Source organism: Larus michahellis, chromosome 4, assembly GCF_964199755.1.
Source record: "Larus michahellis chromosome 4, bLarMic1.1, whole genome shotgun sequence".
Taxonomy (NCBI): domain Eukaryota; kingdom Metazoa; phylum Chordata; class Aves; order Charadriiformes; family Laridae; genus Larus; species Larus michahellis.
The window spans coordinates 85,291,269-85,310,551 of record NC_133899.1 but is presented as its reverse complement, the minus strand read 5'-3'; the positions used below and the strand labels follow the sequence as shown (position 1 = coordinate 85,310,551).

At 38.2% G+C, this 19,283-nt stretch overlaps 2 protein-coding genes across 2 annotated transcripts in view; one reads left to right on the top strand and one right to left on the bottom strand.

Annotated features, from left to right (window-relative positions):
- Positions 1-1,126: 1,126 nt before the first annotated feature.
- On the top strand, positions 1,127-17,653 carry EIF3M (eukaryotic translation initiation factor 3 subunit M). The gene is made up of 11 exons (XM_074586200.1): positions 1,127-1,499; positions 2,805-2,937; positions 4,346-4,484; positions 4,863-4,986; positions 5,534-5,628; positions 10,911-10,994; positions 12,364-12,463; positions 12,912-12,993; positions 16,143-16,286; positions 16,891-16,951; positions 17,378-17,653. The coding sequence occupies exons 1-11, from the start codon at positions 1,458-1,460 to the stop codon at positions 17,496-17,498; spliced, it is 1,125 nt and encodes a 374-aa protein (XP_074442301.1). The 5' UTR covers positions 1,127-1,457; the 3' UTR covers positions 17,499-17,653.
- Positions 17,654-18,413: 760 nt separating this feature from the next.
- CCDC73 (coiled-coil domain containing 73) overlaps positions 18,414-19,283 on the bottom strand; it is a 57,108-nt gene continuing 56,238 nt past the window's right edge. The window contains exon 18 of the mRNA XM_074586199.1: positions 18,414-18,682. Within this exon, the coding sequence (XP_074442300.1) occupies positions 18,473-18,682 (210 nt within the window). The 3' untranslated portion in view covers positions 18,414-18,472. The remainder of the gene's footprint in view (positions 18,683-19,283) is intronic.

The window sequence follows — 19,283 nt, the reverse complement described above, 5'->3', positions numbered from 1 at the left end:
TCATTTGTAAAATTGGGGCTAAATGAGTGTTTTACCAACAGCTGAGTAATGGCTCTCTTTGCTAAACAGTGTCAAGACTAGGAACTCATTGGTATTATCAATAAATCAATATAGTTTTTCATACTGCAAATTATTTATTTAAACTCTTGAAGGCATAAGACACTACCTTCAGTCCCAGTGAACGGTATCTGTTATTTTACATCAGGGACCAGACTTTACAGAACACTGTACCACCAAGATGATTCACACGCTCTAACGTAAACAACACAAAACACAGTGTGGTAGTACCAGCCTCAACTTTCTCATTGGCAGTGTAATCACCTCAGCTCTCTTTTCCTGGCATTTCAAAACTCCATTACCGGTCGTCAGACTGCATTTCTCCAAAGAAATATTTATCCTGAACTACTCAACAGCTTTTAGAGTAATAAAAAAGGTCTTAATTACTTTCTAAACAGTAGTTATGTAGCAGTAAGAGGCCATCCACGAAGCCTTCTCTCAAAACCCTCCAGCTCTAAGTCTTTAGAACATATTTAACCTATATAGTTGCGAATGTGTCTAAGTGTTTTCTAAATTTCTATATTCAGTGAACACCTAGCATAAGCCACAGGGAAATAAAAGTTTGCATGTGGTTTTCTTTTTTCCTCTATTTCTTATTCTTGGCTTTCGTTTCAGCCTTTGAAATATCGGGAAAGACATACTATGCTCCTGTTAGTCTACCACAGCTGTTGACTGGAAAATTTTTTACTCTCTAGCTGAAAAAATGTGCAATACACTGGTAAAATGAAGTCATTGTTACTTTTAACTGGAGCATGAGCTAAGGTGGGATTAAGACAACCTAAGCAACAGGTTGCTATTGCTGGTTACAAACTTCTGTCCTGTCTCTGATCAGGTTTCACCCCCAACATACCTAAACTAAGTCTATTATTTGACCTCTTCCAGGACAAAAGACTAGGTAAAAACCTACAGTTTTAAGGGGAGTAGAAAATACTCCTATAATACCTAAAAAAAATATACCTAAAAGGTGGAGAGGAAAAAAAAATCCAGTTATTTCCACACGGTAGTAGTCCTCCTGGGGATACCTGACTGAAAGCGGCGGCTACTCCCACCTCCCCCGCACGGGCGAGCGCTGGGGCGGCGGCCTGCCCGGCGCCCTGCGGCCCAGGCTCCAGCCATCGCCCGCCAGCTCCACCGTCAGGTGGAGCCCAGCTCGCCCAGCCACAGCAACGGCCGGCGGGGAAGCCGGGGCGACGGCGGGTCGGGCTGTTGGACCGTTCTGAGGGGCGACAGCCAAAGCCCCCCGCCCCTCACCTCAGCGACGCAGGGCGGGGCACGCGCGAACTCGCGCCCCGCCCCTCAGCGGCGGGGAAGCGGAAGCAGGCGCCGCGCGGGGCCGGAAGCCGATCTGCCTTTCCGGTGCGGGCGGCGTGTCGGGTCCGGCTGCGGGAGCCTCCGCCGCCATGAGCGTCCCGGCGTTTATCGACATCACGGAAGAGGATCAGGTCGGCGGCTGGGGCTCGGCGGGTGGCGAGGGGGCCGGCGGCAGGGCGAGGGGGCCGGGCTAGGCAGCGGGGGCCTGTGCGGGGGGTGGCGGGGTGGGGGCCCTGTCAGGCCTGTCCCCGTGGAGGGGACCTGTGTAGCTCTCGGTAAGCTCCTGTGTGGCTTTACCCAGGGAGATTGAACAGGCACATTAAGGAAACTGGAAACTGAAAGCTAAGTCTGTGTTTGCAGTTTCCTCTTTCAAAGTTCCTCGCCTCCCTAATACTTGGTTTTCATCTCTCCTCAGCAGTACTTTATTTTTTTGGAGAGGAAAGCTAGTTCGGATACAGGCTAGCGTGCTACCTACGCGTCTTGGTTTTACAGGATTCCCAATACTGTAGGCATGTGAGCCGTGAAGTTTGTCTTTGAGTTACTTCTTTGTTTTAACTTTGAATTTTAGGGTTTGTTGTGCCTAGTGTCTTTTAGATTAGTGTTGGAAATCTATGAGAAATGCAGACACAACGTGTATGTTCAGTTTTCACTTGCTATAATGTCTAATAATTGCCTATCAAGTAGTTAGTCTGAAACTTTTTCAGTACAGGGAAGAGTCCTAAAGCATTTCACTATGGCCTATGGTACTGTAATGATTTGACACCAAACTTGATGTAAGTTACATCAGTCAGTTCCCCTGTGCCACAAGTTTTATGGCCTCATACAGATTGTCTCAGAAATAAATAGGTTAAATAGGTAAAGTTAATGCATAGGCTTGTTGCTGGGAAAAGGTATTTTCTCAGTGTAGGTTTAAATCCTAACAAGGTAAGGCAGGTTGTAGCATGATATTGGGAAGTGTCTTTAACTTGCGTGAAGACTGTAAGTTCTGCCTTCTCCAAAGTAGTTTTGTTTATCGCCTTTTCTGGTGAAGACACAACTAAATGGTTTTATTGTTTTCTGAAGTTTTCAAAGGGAATAAAAGATAATAAATATTTATAAGAAAGCATCTTCATCACCAAAACGTACTAGGAGTGCTGCCCTCTAACCAGCAGCTGTAAGTGACATGTTCCTACTGTGAGAAAGCTCAACAGCTGTGTGATCTGTTCAGTTACTGGCAAACCAGCCACAGCACCTGCAGCATTTTCCCCTGAGTTGGTATTTGGGTTGTACATTAAGAGTGGGGTGGTAGGGAGAAGTGAGAGGAAGTGTGAGTGTGCAGCGAGGGCAGAGGAGTGGTTGCAGAACAAAAATCTGTAAGAAATTTCATTACCTTGACTTTGCTGTTCACAACGCGACTGTCTTGTGTATGTTGTCTTCTTCTTTTTTCTTTTTTTAAGGCTGCAGAACTTCGAGCTTACTTGAAATCCAAAGGAGCAGAAATCTCCGAAGAAAACGCTGAAGGTGGACTTCATGTGGATTTGGCACAGATTATTGAAGTTTGTGATGTGTGCCTGAAAGAGGATGACAAAGGTTTGCATCTTTAGGTCTTATTGCTTTTGCTAAACGTATCACCATTAATGTTTTCAAACAGTAATAGTTGACAGAACTTAGAGGTATGTTGCATGGCTTGGACGTTAACACATGCATTTTTATAAAACTGGAAGTGCTTATTTCCATCATCACCATGTTAAATTTGTATGTGCTCTACCTTCCAAATATCCAGCGCCTTTTGAAGAAGTCAGAAATTGAGCTGGACTGTGCTTGTTATGAGGGCATAGAGAGTTGTATATAAAATAGCTTTTCTCTTAGGGGAAAAAAAGTATGATATAAATAAGACTTAGTCTCATTTAATGGCTATGTTGCTGCAGATTAACAAAATGTAAGGTAACAACAACAATTAAAACTAGACGTCTGTAAGTAGGAGGCCCAAAGCATGAATTGATTAATATTGTCTGAAAACACTCGAATTTTCAGTAGACAGTAACTCTTTAGTTAGGACTGTAGCTCCTTAGAAACTGTACCAATATGTTTTCATGACACTGCTAATGCTGTAGTAGCCTTAAATGATCTTTCTGTGCTTGCTGTGCTCTGTACCAATATCTAAATTCCATTTAGAACTTTTGCATGTAAAATATCAATTGCTAATATGAATTGTGTGTGTAATTTGAAAGAATGCATAGTTCATCTAAGAAGGAGTGCTTAAGATTATTTTTCATGTTGCCTTTTACTGTAGGCAAATGAGTATGAAATACTGGAGAAGCTTATTGCCCTGCTGTTTGATGTTCAGATGTCATTTCAGGGAATAAATAATATTTTCCATATGTAATGAGTTTTGTTCTTATCCTTTGCATAATATTTGGGCAGACTGTGAAAAGAAAACACAAAACCTGTCTGGTCCTGTTTGGAAAGGATGGAACATCATGCTTAAAAGAAGGAGCTGGGGAGGCTTTTGAATATACTTTGTTCTTGTGGGCATTTTCCCTGTGGTCTCGGTTTCCTTGTGCTCTTGGTGAAATCTTTTACTGTACTTGAGCACTAGGTGTTATTATTTTCATTCAGAACCATGGCACAGCTTTCTGGATGTGCAGGAGGAAGCCACTGTTTCTTGAAGACCAAAACTTGAAGTTCCTCTGTCTTCTCTTATGTGTGAAAAGAGAATTTGGAGCAAGTGCTATATCAAATACTAAATTCTGTTTTGACCCGAGAGTGGTAGTTCTTGCTTTACATGAAGATGTATGTGTTGGTGAAAGACCACATGCGCCAAATCTCTTGTACGTTCTGATGAATATCCAGCTTGGTTATCTTGGCATTTTCTTTCTTTTACAGTTCTTGCTGATGCAGATAATCATTCGTAGCAGAAGTAACTCTCCAGCTCTAAATAGCTACTGACAAATTGCTGCTTGCGGTTTTAAACAGCTGCATGTTTTGTTTTGTGCAGATGTTGAGAGCGTGATGAACAGTGTAGTCTCTTTGCTTCTTATCCTGGAACCTGACAAACAAGAAGCACTGATTGAAAGCCTGTGTGAGAAGTTAGTAAAATTTCGGGAAGGAGAGCGCCCATCTCTGAGATTGCAGCTGTAAGTATTGTACAGATGAAAGTGAAACCATCGTATCTTGCAATTGTATGTCTTTAAATCAAAGAGTGGGATATCGAGATATATGTCTCTGTTGCAAGAAGCACTCTTTTTTACCTTCTTTTTCCGTATCATAAAATAGAAGTATCAATATACTTTCTTTGCTTGGGTATTACAAAATTAAAATTAAAATGCATAGAGTTTTCAGCTAATCTGCTGAAACAAAACTGGAAGCGGAAGCCATTGCAATTCATGACGGATATAAGGTGCCACCAGGTGCTTTGTGTGTACGAACACACATCTTCATAGAAACATTTATGTGCACTCCAGTAGAGTTTTTTGAAACCTCTTTAACTCAGTTTTTCGTTGTTTGTGGTTTAGACTGAGCAACCTCTTCCATGGTATGGATAAGAACACTCCTGTGAGATACACAGTGTACTGCAGCCTTCTTAAAGTGGCCTCATCGTGTGGTGCCATCCAGTACATTCCAACTGAACTAGATCAGGTAATTAATGTGGTGCTTCAAGTTACAGCCTTTGCATTAACGATGTTGCATCTCACTACATATTAGTCAGAATTGATACAAACCGGCTCTGTTATAAATTGCCAGAGCCTAGTGAAATAAGAAATGCAGAATACAGAATTTCTTATCTTTTAAAGGTCTGTCTACAGAACCTAAATCAAGCTGCTGTTTATTTTCCATTTGTGATGCTGAACGTCGCTCGATTATGTTTGTTTGATTCCTGTGATAGTAATGAAAGCGAGAAGCTTTCATCAGGAGTGAGGCACCAAGTTCTTGTCCCTTGCTCTGGAATTGTAGTGTATTAGAATCACTCATCCTTATTTAGGAAGTAACGTGGAAAGCACGGACTTTTGGCGTCTCACAGGAAAACTTCCAGGTTCTGCATGGGGAGCCTGAGAGTCAGAGCCAAAGGAGAAATCTCTCTGCAAGATCTTTTCAATCCTTTTCTGCTTGAGAGAAAATGATAAATATTTTGAGTTTTGTTTCAGTCTTTTCCCGAATGCATCTTTTTCACGTGTATTCTACTTAGGTCCGAAAATGGATTTCTGACTGGAATCTCGGCACAGAGAAAAAGCATACTCTTCTGAGACTGCTGTATGATGTCCTAGTGGACTGCAAAAAAAGGTATAAAAGACAAGAAGTAGACACTGGATAACTGGATTTTAGTTTGATGTATTGTAACTGATCTATAGGGAAAGTATTTCTCGCAGCACTTTTAAAATTAATCTGTACTGATAGTGTGATCCAAATATACGTGTGGGGTTTTTTTTCTTTCTATGTTTTTAAGCACTCTTATATTAAACTGGTGTTTCCAAGAATATTAAAGTTAGTAGTGAATTAGCTGCAAACCACAGAGTCCCAAAAAAACCCTATTCCTTTCTATAAATATTAATCTTTGAGCATTGTAGCATTATGCCAAGTTTATTATTTAATTGCACTTTTGACATTTTAGTGCATGGTAGTGCTATCTCTTATTTAATGATGTTGGGAGGCTTATCAATCACAGTTAACAGAATCAGTCTTTTTATGTAAACATTACCTTTAGGACAGAGCTTTCCACTAGTCACGGAAATTAATGTCCACAGAATACCTGCTTGGCCATTTTAAATTATTATCCTGGATCATAAGAAGCATCTTTGATCTAACAAACTTGGCAGACCAATGTCTTCTGGCATGTAAAGTAATCCTGTGTGTATCATGCCTATAAATTAATGTCTTAACTGAGAGCTGTCATCAGTTTATCTTAGAGATGTGATACGGTGTATTGACTGCATTGGCCAGGGCTATAGGGATGGGCTGGTATCCAGAAGTAGTTTCAGTGTGTAGTTCCACAGCAGTTTCAGCCTATCTAAACTGTCCCTGCTGTAGTTTGGGGGATATGCGTGGTGTGTGTGTGTGTTGCTTCCCCGCACTCTTCCCTTTCACTGTCTTTTCTGAGTTAGTTTTCTAAGTTTTTTAAATTTTCTTAGTGAGGGAGCATCAGGACCTCTACATTCTGACACTGGTAGCAGAACTGCACTTGCACTTTGTACATTTGCATAACCTGGTACTGCTGCAGAAGGAAGCAGTTCTGTCCTGTACCCCCATTCCTGTCCTGTCCCCTCCAGCTACCAGTACCTTGTTGTGTTTGTGCTGGTGTAGGCGTTTGTGCAACTACATGGTGGATTGTACTGGGGAGGTGGCCTTGCCAGGCAAAAAAAAAAAAAAGGCAAGTGTGGAACTGCCTTAGAAGAAGGAGAGTCTCTTCTGGCAGGAGAGTTAGCTTATTCTGGCCTAGTGAAATTGTAGCCTGGAATTGCTGTGACAGCATAAGCATAGTAGGATCATTTTTAAGTAACCTCAATTTAGGGATAATTAATCCTTGTGGAGTAGTTACACTGTGAGCGACATTATTGGGAATTCCTAATCCTGTTACTAATATTAAAATGCTTTTGCATTGATAGTACTGTATGACAAATTTCAGGTGGTCAAAATAATTTCAGAAATGTTAATTAGAAACCTTATGCATTGCTTAGTGCTTACTTTGTTTCAGAAATTTTACACTGCTACTCTGTAATGCTCCTACTCTTTTAAACACTTCTCATCCTATTGATTTATTGAGAAGTTTTAACTAGCCTAATTCCCATACTTAATAGCTAACTGGTTTTACCTAGTCTTGTTATCAAATCTGTGGATTAAACTTCTAATTTTTGTTTCCAGTGCTACCAATAGCCTTACTACCAAATGGTTTTTGCATACTAATAATAGGTGATATTTTTAAGTTAGGCATTAAAAACTTTGACAAACACTGTAATGTATTACTCCTGCACTCAGTGTCCTTACCATCTGTTGCAGCAAGCTTTGCACTGAATGGAGCAATTTTTCAGAGCACTTAGACTTCTCTCCAGAAAAGAAAACAAGAAGTGACCCTAGCACCTTTGACCTGGTTCACTCTCCTGGATCAGTGGGCAGTATTTGCAATAGTATGGGAAACTCACAGCAGCATTCCAACTTTAGCACTCAGGAATGTTGCACTATCAAGCAGTACAGGAAGATAAGTGGGAACTGAAAAATAAGTAATAAAAATTATACCTCGGTTACCATGTTGATTTATAATCAAGGGGAGAGAATATGTTGTTGAAAACAATTGAGTTTAAATTTTTTTGGTTCGTTTTATGTTTTAACTTCACTCAGTGTGGCAGAAGAGGTGGTTTTCTGTAGATGATAGACTTTTCCCCAATGGATAACTCGGTAGCGAACAGAGTGGTGGCTCGTGAAAGTAGATCATGCAGATATTCTGTGTGGTGTTCCTTTTCCTGCAGTGATAAGTGAAAGCTTCTTTTATTAAATCTTTTCCAGTCACTTTCTGGTTGAAGTTTCTGATGATCAAAATCATCATGATCTCTTCAAAGATTTTTACCTTTCTCATGATGAACTGAAGAAAAATTGGTGGTGGTGGCTGGAAGACAGATGGCTGGTGTGGCTTGTTTCTGAGATCTCTATTCGGAGGTTGAACTTTGCAAGAGATTAGTTACTTTCTCTGCTGCTTATGGTCCTTGGCATAAAGGTTCAGCAGTAGAGTTTTGTACCTCAGCTGCTTCAGTCTTCAGTATTTTCTTAGCTGTGTTGGTATGAAACTGCAAGGTACCTCAACCCGTTTTCTTTTCTGGTCGTAGATGGATTTTTACAGGCACGCGTGGTTTGCATGCAGAGGGCGCTGAGTTCTGCTGTGAGGCCCTGAATATCGTGCCAGGCGCCAGCCTGATGCAGCTTACGGCTGGTCTCTGCCGTTGAGCTGGCAGGATTCAGAATGGGGTTAGTCCTGCCCAGGTTTACATTCAAACAGGTCTGGCAAGTCTCGTTGTTAACACCTGTAGCAAAAAGCTCAGTATGTCAGGGACCTGCAAAATAATTGTTTCATTTCATTTTAATTCCATTTAACATGGCGTAATGTAGAGGGACTTCATTCTAACATCTTACTAAGTCTCTGAATGCTCTGTTTTTTTTTCCTTCCTTTTATCTACCATCACTCTTCCGTTCTCACTGACTTCATGTCAAGTTCCACATCTAGACTGGCAAGTGGAGCCAAGAGTACTTGGGCAAGCCGTGTTGCTAGAAAAAATGTTCACATTTGCATCTTAGGTGAGATACATATTAGCAATGAGCTTTGGTAAAATAGTGGTCTGTATTACTGTTTTAAACATCCTAATTTACGTAGTAATCTGACACTGAATAGGCTGAGGCTCACGCAAGAATTTAGCATAGAAAGTTTGGGAGTAATTGTCTTACAGCATTCTGATGTTTCCTAGAAATATAAGTGAAAAAAAAAAAAGGGGGGGGGATTGCAAATACTACTTGAAATTAGTTAAATGAACAGCTTTCAGTTTTTGTTCCTAAGGGAAGGGGGAGAAGAGGAAAAGTTCCAGAAATGCAGTTCTGAAGTATATAAGAGCAACTACTGAAAGCTTATGTTAAATAAGGAGACTTGCATTGTTAGGTTGGATAGCACATGAGCTGACCCTCTTTGTTTGAATGTCTATATAGTATCAGTCCTGTATTAAACTGGTTCTTTGTCTTTGCTAGAACATCAAGTGTTGATAAGATTTCACCAGTGCAAAAATCATAGTCTGTCATAGACTGATTTACATGCAAATTGTTCTTTCATATTTAAAGCTGTTTAAATTCATTTTATTTCACTGATACGGAGCTATACATCCCTCTATACACCAGTATCAGTTGCCATGACAAGACATAAGCTGACCTCTTTAATGGTGGAGTCTTAAAACAAGTGTTTTGTCCAAGTTTTCATCCCTGAACACAGTTCTGGAATAATGGCTGGGACCTATAGAAAATTCCCCTGCCTTGGGCACAAACTGTCTTCACTCAGTGTACAACCAGATTAGGTATGATATTGCTTGTTTTCCATCATGTCTTAATATTTGTACGGCACATCTATGACATCTGGTAAATTCTCTAGGAGCACAAAACCTCACCCTATAGAGAAGTTGTCAAATAGTAGTATTGTGAGATTTAAAACAAATACCCATATAAAGATAGATATGTGCTGCTATATGGGTTAAGCCTCTGTCACAGCACGGTATGTACTGGGAGTGTTCTGTCAGCTTGTTCCTTCACTGTGCAATTTATGCCATTAATTTAAATAGTTAAAGCGAATTGAAACTTTATTCTTGCACAATTATTTCTTTTAAGGAAAATTTTTGTAGGCCAATTAGACCACACGGGGAAATTAGCTGTATCTGGAATAGAGCTACTTTGAAGGAACAGCTTAGCTTGACACTATAACTCACTGTACTCTGGAGAGTAGTATCCAGCCTTCCTCCTGTCCATTGAGGAAGTACCTCCTAGTAAAGTAGCAGCCGGTGTGTGTACGGGCATGGGAGACTTCTGCAAAGCTCATGCTCTCATCACCGAGTTTTGGTTGTGCTCTCACTGTTGTGTTTTGGTCGTATCTACATCCACATCCTATCTTGTTCAAAGGAAGTAGTAAGATGGCATCAGCAAAATCTATTCTCTGTATAGAAGAACTGGCACAGCCTTCTTTTTAATAGTTAGCAAGAATTCAATGAGAAACAGGAAATAGCTTTTTTGTGCGTATACACACAGCATATATTTTGCGTATATTTTTTGCTGAAAATTTTGTAAAAAAACTTCAGCAGTTGCTGAACAGTTGCTCACTAGTGGTAAGAACCGTTACGTGGAAATAAATCAAAATCTGTTAAAATAACACTCTGTTAAACAGTCTTGGAGCTGGTTGATGAGCTGCTGTTTACAAAATAATCTGGGTAGACAAGGCTGTAGCTTTACTCAATTTTCTGAGAATGAATTGCTTTTCTAAAAGCTGTCTGTCAAAGCAATGTGGGAAGCTGCTTGCTTCACAGCAGCCTAAGCCAATCTAATTGCTGGCTGCTTAACTTCGTCAGTAAAATGAGCAGCTCTCACTCTGAATACTTGAAGAGAGAATCCATGGAAGAAGAAAAGGCAGCTTTTATACAGTCATTTTTCCTGACCATAAATATTCTTTAAGATATGCCATTTTACATTTGAAATAAACTTTGCAGCGCTACTTATTCTGCAATGATTAAATCCAGATGTGCGTAAGAGGAGCATTCTAGTGAACCATATAAAGCTGTTCCTAGCTCAGAAAGCTTTTTCCATAACCAGCAGGTAATTTATCAATTTAAGAGAATGAAATGAAGGGTGAAGATAAACATTTTGTGGAACAAGAATTGAAAGAATACATCTAGTTAATTTGTTCTCTCCACTAGAATTAAAATGGATCATCTACATCTTTTCAAGTGTAATTTAATTTGACCTATAACATCATAATGGAATTATTTAAATATTTGAGTGTCTTGTTTGAACTATTTTTTCAGCAGTCTTGAGGTAACTTTATTTTTCTTCCGTAGTGACACTGCAGCAAAAGTAATGGTGGAGCTACTGGGAAGTTACACAGAGGACAATGCTTCCCAGGCTCGAGTTGATGCTCACAGGTAATACTGACTTCCCCGATTCCTTAAAGTAGCTTTTTCTCAACTGCTAGACTATGTTGACCGCCTTACTATTAAGAGTATGGAATGGCCTGGCAGGCAAGGGCCCTGCCACAGCTCTCTCCTGACTTGCTCAAGAGTTTATCTGCGCAGTCCACAGTAGGTTTGGTTCTTTCCAGGCAGAGTCAGGTTTACTCCATTGTGCGAGCGCACACGTGTATTTCTGGTCACTGCTGAGAGAGAGATCAGCCTTGGGTAAGGACTTCATTTACATCAACTGTACAATCAAAATTTGATTTGCCGTCCTTTGTTTCAGATTTTTTACTTACTGATTTTTTGATTCTCTGGCTTCGAGTGTTCTTTTCAAATAGCGCTTTCCATCGAAAAGAAATTCTTGCTCTCTTTTCTATAAGCAAGTACTAAGGATGTGAACTGCACAGAAATAAACTTGCTTGTTGGACAAGCTGGAAGTAAATTGGTTCTTAACAGTGTATTTTCCCCACTGACCAAAATTAGTAAAAGCTTGTATTTTGACATTCTACCTCTCATGAATCTTAGGAATTAGATTTTTAATAAGTCATGTAGTTCTGCGGGGTGTGTACACCCAGTAGTTCTCCAGAGAGTTGTTTATGTTGAGTATGCAGGAAAATCGGGATGACTCATTTTGAAAATTAAAGTGTCTGTGCATAAATGAAAACTTCAGTGACTGCCCTACCCATCTGAGGCCTTTTACATCTGAAAGAGCACGTCTACCTAGGGTTTATCGCACTGCTGCCTCTGCGCAGACCTGACGTTCTTCTGGGTGTATGTTATCTGGCAGGGTGGCGGTCCAGGCTCTCAGGGCGAGTGTAGCACTAAGTCTTCTAATGTGCCGCTGAACAAAAGCTTTCATCTAGAGTTCTAGAGACACTTTAGGTCTGTTTATAGTCTGGAGCTGCAACTGATAAATCATAGGCCTTGCAGTGTTTGGTGGTGGGGTTTTCTCTGTTTTGTGTCACCTATTCAAGTGTAATTAATCTTCCTAAACAACTTAATTCTATGCAATTTTAGGAGGACAGTAAAAATACCTCGAAGAATGAAGGCTGAGCTGGAAATAAATGCATAGATGGAAACAGTAGGGTGATCTGTAGTCTTACCACCTGGCAAATTTCATTTGTGATACTGAGCAAATTACTTAATGCTTTCTGTTCTTGTTTTTTCCATCTGTAAAATGAAAATTAAAATTGGAATGTGACACGTCTTACATTTAAGAATAGTTAAAAACCCTTGGGTATTTCATAAAAAGCAAGGAACAACAAGTGCAACAATGAGTTGCACTTACTCATAAAAATGTCTGTTGCTGTAAAAATAAGCATTTTCCTTTTCTAATTAGATGTATTGTACGAGCACTGAAGGATCCAAATACCTTTCTCTTTGATCATCTTCTTGCCTTAAAACCAGTGAAATTTTTGGAAGGGGAGCTTATTCATGATGTAAGTAACTTTGTTTTTAGCAAGATGGTTTGACATCTGTAGAGTGCCTTGTTTTATTAATGGCTTTTGAAATTCATTGGAGTAGTTATCCATGTCAGTAATACTGAGCTGCAATGTACTATTTCTTTTAATGCTTTAAGAACTAAAAACTTAAAATACTACATATTTAATATTTCCCTTTAGAAGTTTCATAAACTTGAGTTAAAAATCCCGGCCTCGCATGAGTTCTGTAGCAAAACCGCCTCTCAAGTCTGAGCAAAGGCAGTAAGCTCAGCACAGATCGCCCTCAGCTACTGACAGAAGACAGAATTTTAGCTCTTAATGGTTTATTTTTATGTTCAATACCAATGGTTTTTTTTATATACATATATATATATCTATCTGTCCAGTCTGCAGGGAGGGAAACATAGATAATATTTAAACTATTCTTTTGTCTTCCATCTTCTAGCTTTTGACAATTTTTGTAAGTGCTAAACTAGCATCCTATGTCAAGTTTTATCAGAACAACAAAGACTTCATTGACTCCCTTGGTAAGTTTTCAGATCATTACATTTCTCACTATTTACGTGGCTTAAAATATGGAAGCCGCAAAGTGCTTCAGGTTGAACCCATATATTGAAGCCAAGGAAATTTAATGGGAATTTGTAAGAGTTTGTAGATTCTAACCTCTTCTGGATCGTAAACGGACCATCTAACTGTGATTTGTTCTAGTAGGACAAGCTGTTTAACGGGTTTGGAAGAGAACTGTGTTTTTCCCCACTTCTTTTCTCTTAAACCTTTTGGGAGGGGAGTTTTGATACTCTAGGCTAGGCCAGAGATCACAACTTCATTGAGTAAGCCAGCAGCTTGTATAAATCTCTTACATTTTTTTTTAATGATTAATAACAGCGAATACTTGTGAACAGTAAGATAAAACATGCAAAATGTGCGTGTGTGTCTGCCTGTGCTGATGCATTAGACCTAGCAGGCCACAGTCTGTCCCAGTTAATTTGTTTCATCACATGAAGCAATGTGATGGAATGTTAATGTCAGCACCCTCTTTATTTACACACTGTGGAAAAAAGGAGTAGTAATTAACACTTTGACACTCCCCCGTTGATGTGTAATTGACTGTTTCAAAGGAGCACTGGTTCATAAGCTATTGCATGCATTAAAATTACGTTTTTTATATTCCAGCTTTTTAGGACAGGGGTCAGTGACAATGCAGAAATTGCTCAATGATGCAGATTTTTTTATTACTGCATTAAGGTTTTGACATATTGGTAATGCATAAATGTTTCCATAAAAATGGATTTTTTTTATTTTTTTATAACTTTGATTTTGAAATGACACTTGAACACTGGCTGAATGCGTTTGGGGAAAGGCATAGTTTTGCTAAAACAGAGTTTAGTGCAGCATTTTAACACATGCATTATTTTGTTTAATGGAGTGTGGTATAATTCTGAGAATAATTACCCTCAAAGCTTTAAAATGCTGGTACTTTGAGTATTAAAATGATGGAAATATCAATGTGATTTTTCGTGGATAAAACTAGCAGCAAGTTTTTGGTAGTTTGTAAATGCGTACATAGAATAAGCATACCTTTTGTCATACGTATTTGAACATTAGTTGCGTAGACATCGTACGCTTTTCTTCCTTAGGGGAAAGTGGGCTTTGTATTGTAATTATTTTTATGTGTTGAAATGGATTATCTGTTAGTTTTTGACTACAGAAGTATTGGCTGAAAATGCTGTTATGCTAACATTTGAATAAGTTTATGGAAGATTAATTACACATATATGTAGTATTAATCATATAATATACAATAGTTATGACTTCTTTTGCTATGCCTCCCTGTGTCTGTGTTTACCTCTGTGAATATACAGTGTGGGCATTTTCAATATATATAGGATTTACACAGTCTCAAGTCACATTCTTAAATATCTGTATGGCTGTTTTGAAAGACAGCCTTACTTCCAGTTATCTTGATTTCTCACCTGCTTTATGGTGTACGCAGAAAATTCTGAATGTCTCTGAGCAGTGGACGAGGTAGCGATTCTGAGGTAGCGCAGACCGGAATGCTAGGAACTTGGTCTGAGTGTTTCAGCCTTTGAAAAAACAAGGGCAGTTTGGTGTTGAAAACAATAAAATTATTAGATGAGGCATTCAGAAATTCTTCAGAATACCTATGATCTGTTCCCAAAAATAAATAGACTTTTAACCATGCTTTAAAGATATTTTTTTTTATTTTTTTTTTAAAAATAACTTGCCATGATATTGGGCTTTAACATAAAGGATATTAATGATAGGGTTTCAGTGACAGTACAGCATCAGCTTTAGTTGTAACGTTTCCTGGATCAGGACCAATTAAAACTAGTGGAGGAAAGCTGTGCAGGGAAGGCTCCTACAGGTGGCATCGGTTTGTTACAATTTGTTGTTTTATTAATGTTGACAACTTAGGCCAGCAGTAGCATTATCTGTGTCAACTGAATCGCCCTAACATGTCCACATTTAATCTGGTATTATCAGCAGTCTTTTTCGGAAAGTTAATCAGCATCTCATTTGCATTTGTTAATTAGGGTTAATGTGTGCTAATTGATTTTTTGATGCTTGTAGAGTTCCATTAAACCCAGTTAGGTATAGTTGCTGGTGCTCCTCGTTCGTATGAATTATGGTGATCACATTTTTGTTGAATCGGTGCCAAATAGAGAACCTGCATCATAATTACAGCTAATTAACACAACATGATGTCCTGCACTAATGTGCTTTCCTATTAGTGTATGGATGTTATAAATTCCAAACTTAAATATTTACTGAAGCAGTGTGAATGTTTATAATGCCATTCCACAACAAAATGATTGACATTTATTTTAAAGAACCTTCCACTGAATCTTAGTTGGTACCTCACAGAACTGGATTAAGAAGTACCTTGGTTCATCTGAACGTCTTAACTTTGTTGACCTTGGACGTTTTTTCAGGAAAAAGGTCTCTGATTTAGATGTCCAAGCCCTTGGCTCAATTCCTCGTGTTGCCATTCATACAATCATGTAAAAGATCTAACCTAACTTTTAATATCTCTTTCTCTATTCTTGTAGAGCACTTTTTTGCCATGCTGGATGCTGTAAACATACATGGTTTTTTGCTTTTTTGTTGTGGTATAAACTGTTAATTTGGTGCCAAAACACATTCTTCTGGCACAAAAATGTTAAGTTGCTAGACCGTTACTGAGAGAGGTTTATTTTCAAGTAACTACATGAGAATGAGCGGTGAGGCTGTAAGAAGGTTTTGACGTTACCAGTCACGTATTCGCCATTTGTTGTTGCATTGCTGTTCTTCCAGATGATGCAACGGAAAAAATTCACTTGCACCCTCACCACCTAAAATTCTGTTGAGGTGATGTTTTTACTTTTTAAAAAAAAATAATCTGTGCTTTGCTTTTGTAGATATTTGTTACCTTTTACTGACAACAACTGAGTCTTGATGAATTCACAACTAAACTAGCTATTTTAGCAAAACACAAGGAAGATGCAGGAATTAATGTTTTACCTCAAAAAATGTTTATAAGGACAGGTGGAATATTTTCTTGATGTGAAACAAATTTTAAATTATTGGAAGCATACATAGTAAATATAACATGAAAAACAAATTAGTGAATTATTGAACTATAATTTATCCATAAACTATTGATGCTTTTACACAGGCTTGTTGCACGAACACAATATGGCAAAAATGAGGCTACTTACTTTCATGGGAATGGCTGTAGAGAATAAAGAAATATCATTTGACACAATGCAACAGGAACTTCAGATTGGAGCTGATGATGTAGAAGCATTTGTTATTGATGGTAAGAACTGTAGTCCCATGCTTTACGTAACGCTAGTGAACCATACCTTTTAGTCTTCTAAGCTAATGTTAAATTATACAGAGAAAAACTTATTTTTAATTTCTGTGTTTGTTACAAGACATATCTGCAAAACTTCGTGCTTAAAGACATGCCTAACTGTTGTCTTTTAAAAAGTGTTTTTCATTTCAGTGACAGGAGCTGTATTTCATGTAATTCTTTATAGATCTAATAAATTGTTTGCAGGTTTAATTTCTCATCTGGTTTTGTTTGCTGTCATTAAAACAGGATGTGTTTGTAGGGGAGAGAACTTCATAAAAACTGTACAGGATATTGCTTTAATAGATTGGCACCAAACAATAGGATTCATGCATGACCTTCATCTTGTTACATCATTTTGCTTTTCTGCCTACTAGGCTGTTGTCCTGAATTGAGCGGCCAGTCCGGCCCAAACCATGACTACTGTTAAAACCAACAGCAAAACAATATTAAGTGAACTTCTGTGTTTATATGTTTGTATTGGTCTAATTTTGAAGAGTTTGCACGCAGTTTAATACCTTCGCGCTATCTTGAGAAGATTGCTCAAAACAGCATTGCTTTTTTGCAGCTGTAAAGACAAAGATGGTGTACTGCAAAATAGATCAGACACAGAGGAAAGTAGTTGTCAGGTAAGACTTAATTCTTCATAGCATTTTGCAGAACTTAGTGTGTTCTAATTATTTCACTTACATTTGTAGAATATTTTAACTAGAAGCAAGGTATTGTTCCTATCAGTTGCTGGTAGTTAAATAGTTGCTATTTATCATAATTTTATTAAAGCTCACACTGAATGTGATTAGCTTATTTAATGAAAGAGTCCTATTTTCCAGCACATTTCATTTAATGACCTAATAGTGACAGGAATACTAATGACTGTTGTTGCTTTAAATATTTGGGAAGGCTACAGAATTCTCGAACTGGTAAAGTGCAGCCCTTTATCTAGAGAAAATAAAAATTTTCCTATTCACTTGTGAAAGTAAAGTAATGCTATAAAAGAATCATTAGGTGAGCATGAAATCTAATAATCATCTTCCAATTTTGTTTTACTTCTCTAGTCACAGCACACACCGGACTTTTGGAAAGCAGCAATGGCAGCAATTGTACGACACTCTAAACACCTGGAAACAAAATCTGAATCAAGTGAAAAACAGTCTTCTCAGTCTCTCAGACACCTAAAAATTTTTTTTCACCTAGTAATGTCACTATAGATGAAATTTTTCAAAACTTTGACAATTTGTGAATGTTTCCAAAATGTATGCAATTGGTTTAAAAGAAACTAAATATTCTAAATTGCACCACCAAAAAAGCAATAAAACTAACGTGGGAAAATACCTTCTGTTGATTTTCTTACATAATTAGCAACAAGAAACAGTAGCAACATTGGTTATGCTTCTTTTGTTCTTGTTTAAGTTTACAATATGGGGATCTTTCTTTGCAAGAGGTGTGGGGAGGAAGGGAGGGAGATCAGAAAAGTGATAGTGCAAGTAATTGTAAAGTAAGAGAAAAATCTCCCTTCGACCCTAAGGGAGGAAAAACATGAATTAGAAGTGAAGCTTTGTGTAGCAAGATCTGGTGCCTTATCTCTGCAAATCACACCTGATGCTTTAGTGTTGAAAGAGACCTTATTGATACAAAAACAACTACCACAGATATATTTAAATAATTTGGCAGTAAAGGCAAGCAGAAGATTTTTCTGTTCCTCTGCCACTTAGAACTGCTGTAAGTTGTTGTACATGTTTGTAGAAAACCATTGTATTTTGAAACAGTTGCAGCTGATTTTGCTTGAAAACTGAGTGAGCAGTCTGACAGAGAAACCAAATTATATTTTAGACAAAACTCCTGAGGAGCAGGAGAAGGGTACTCTTAAGTAATCGTTTAATTTTATTTAATGGCTATTAAAACATTAACTTGTGAACTTTTTAACTTTGGGCAAAACCCATAACTTGGATTTGATTGCAGAAACAGAGTACTAGTGTTATTGGTAGGGATTTTATCCATTTTTGAACATGAAAAAAGCCTATATGCTGTATTAAACATGAAAGCACAGTGCACATATACCATATTCTATCAGAATACCTCAACTAATCTGGTTTACTTAGGTGATTTATCTGTGCCTAAAAGATATGCTTTTTATCTTCTGCCACTGATCTTCACTGGCCTTCTTCGTATTTTCTTTTTCTTGCTGAATGAAGTCTCTCCAAATTCAGGAATTTCTCAATTTCTTCTATTTGATTTTGGATAATGGAGTTCCGAATAGAACAGCTGTCCTCGTCTCTGGGTGCACTTTCACTTCTTGCTGGAGTTACAGCCGTGTGAGAAGACTTCTGCTCCTGCTGTAAAGCAGTAAATCCTTCTTTCACCTGACAGAATACAAACTTAGCAGTAAATAATCCAGTGCAATTCAGGTACAGAGGATCAAATTGTTGGATTTTGCTGAGCATTAAGCAAGCAAGGAAATGTGAACAGAAAGATAAGTCAATTGTAAAAAATATGTTTAATTTGAAGTGCTTGCTTCAGCTTTAATGTAGAAAACTTGATAATGACAAATATATTTTACAAACCAAACCTTAATGTAGGACTTAGTACAGAAGAATATGATTAAAAAAAGACAACCTTGTACTAGAATGCAGATTAGCAAAATAAATAGTTCAATTAAACAGTTTAATGTTGCAATTGACATTTCTATTGCTATGCAAGCATTTGATTAACAAAACCCAAAATCATGAGGTTTATAGTGTTAACTCCCTCTCTGCTTCGCTGTATAGATTGCAAAGCAAACATCATTAACTAGTGCAAGGTCTGTAATAAGTTGGGGTTTTATGTTCAAAGAACAAAAAGATCTTTAATAGTTTTAATTATTCTTTGATAGATACTTCCTATCTAACCAAACCAAACACATATGGCAACACAGTAGGGAAACAGCTTTTTGCTTGAATGATGAGTTCTCCGCTTGTAATCCAA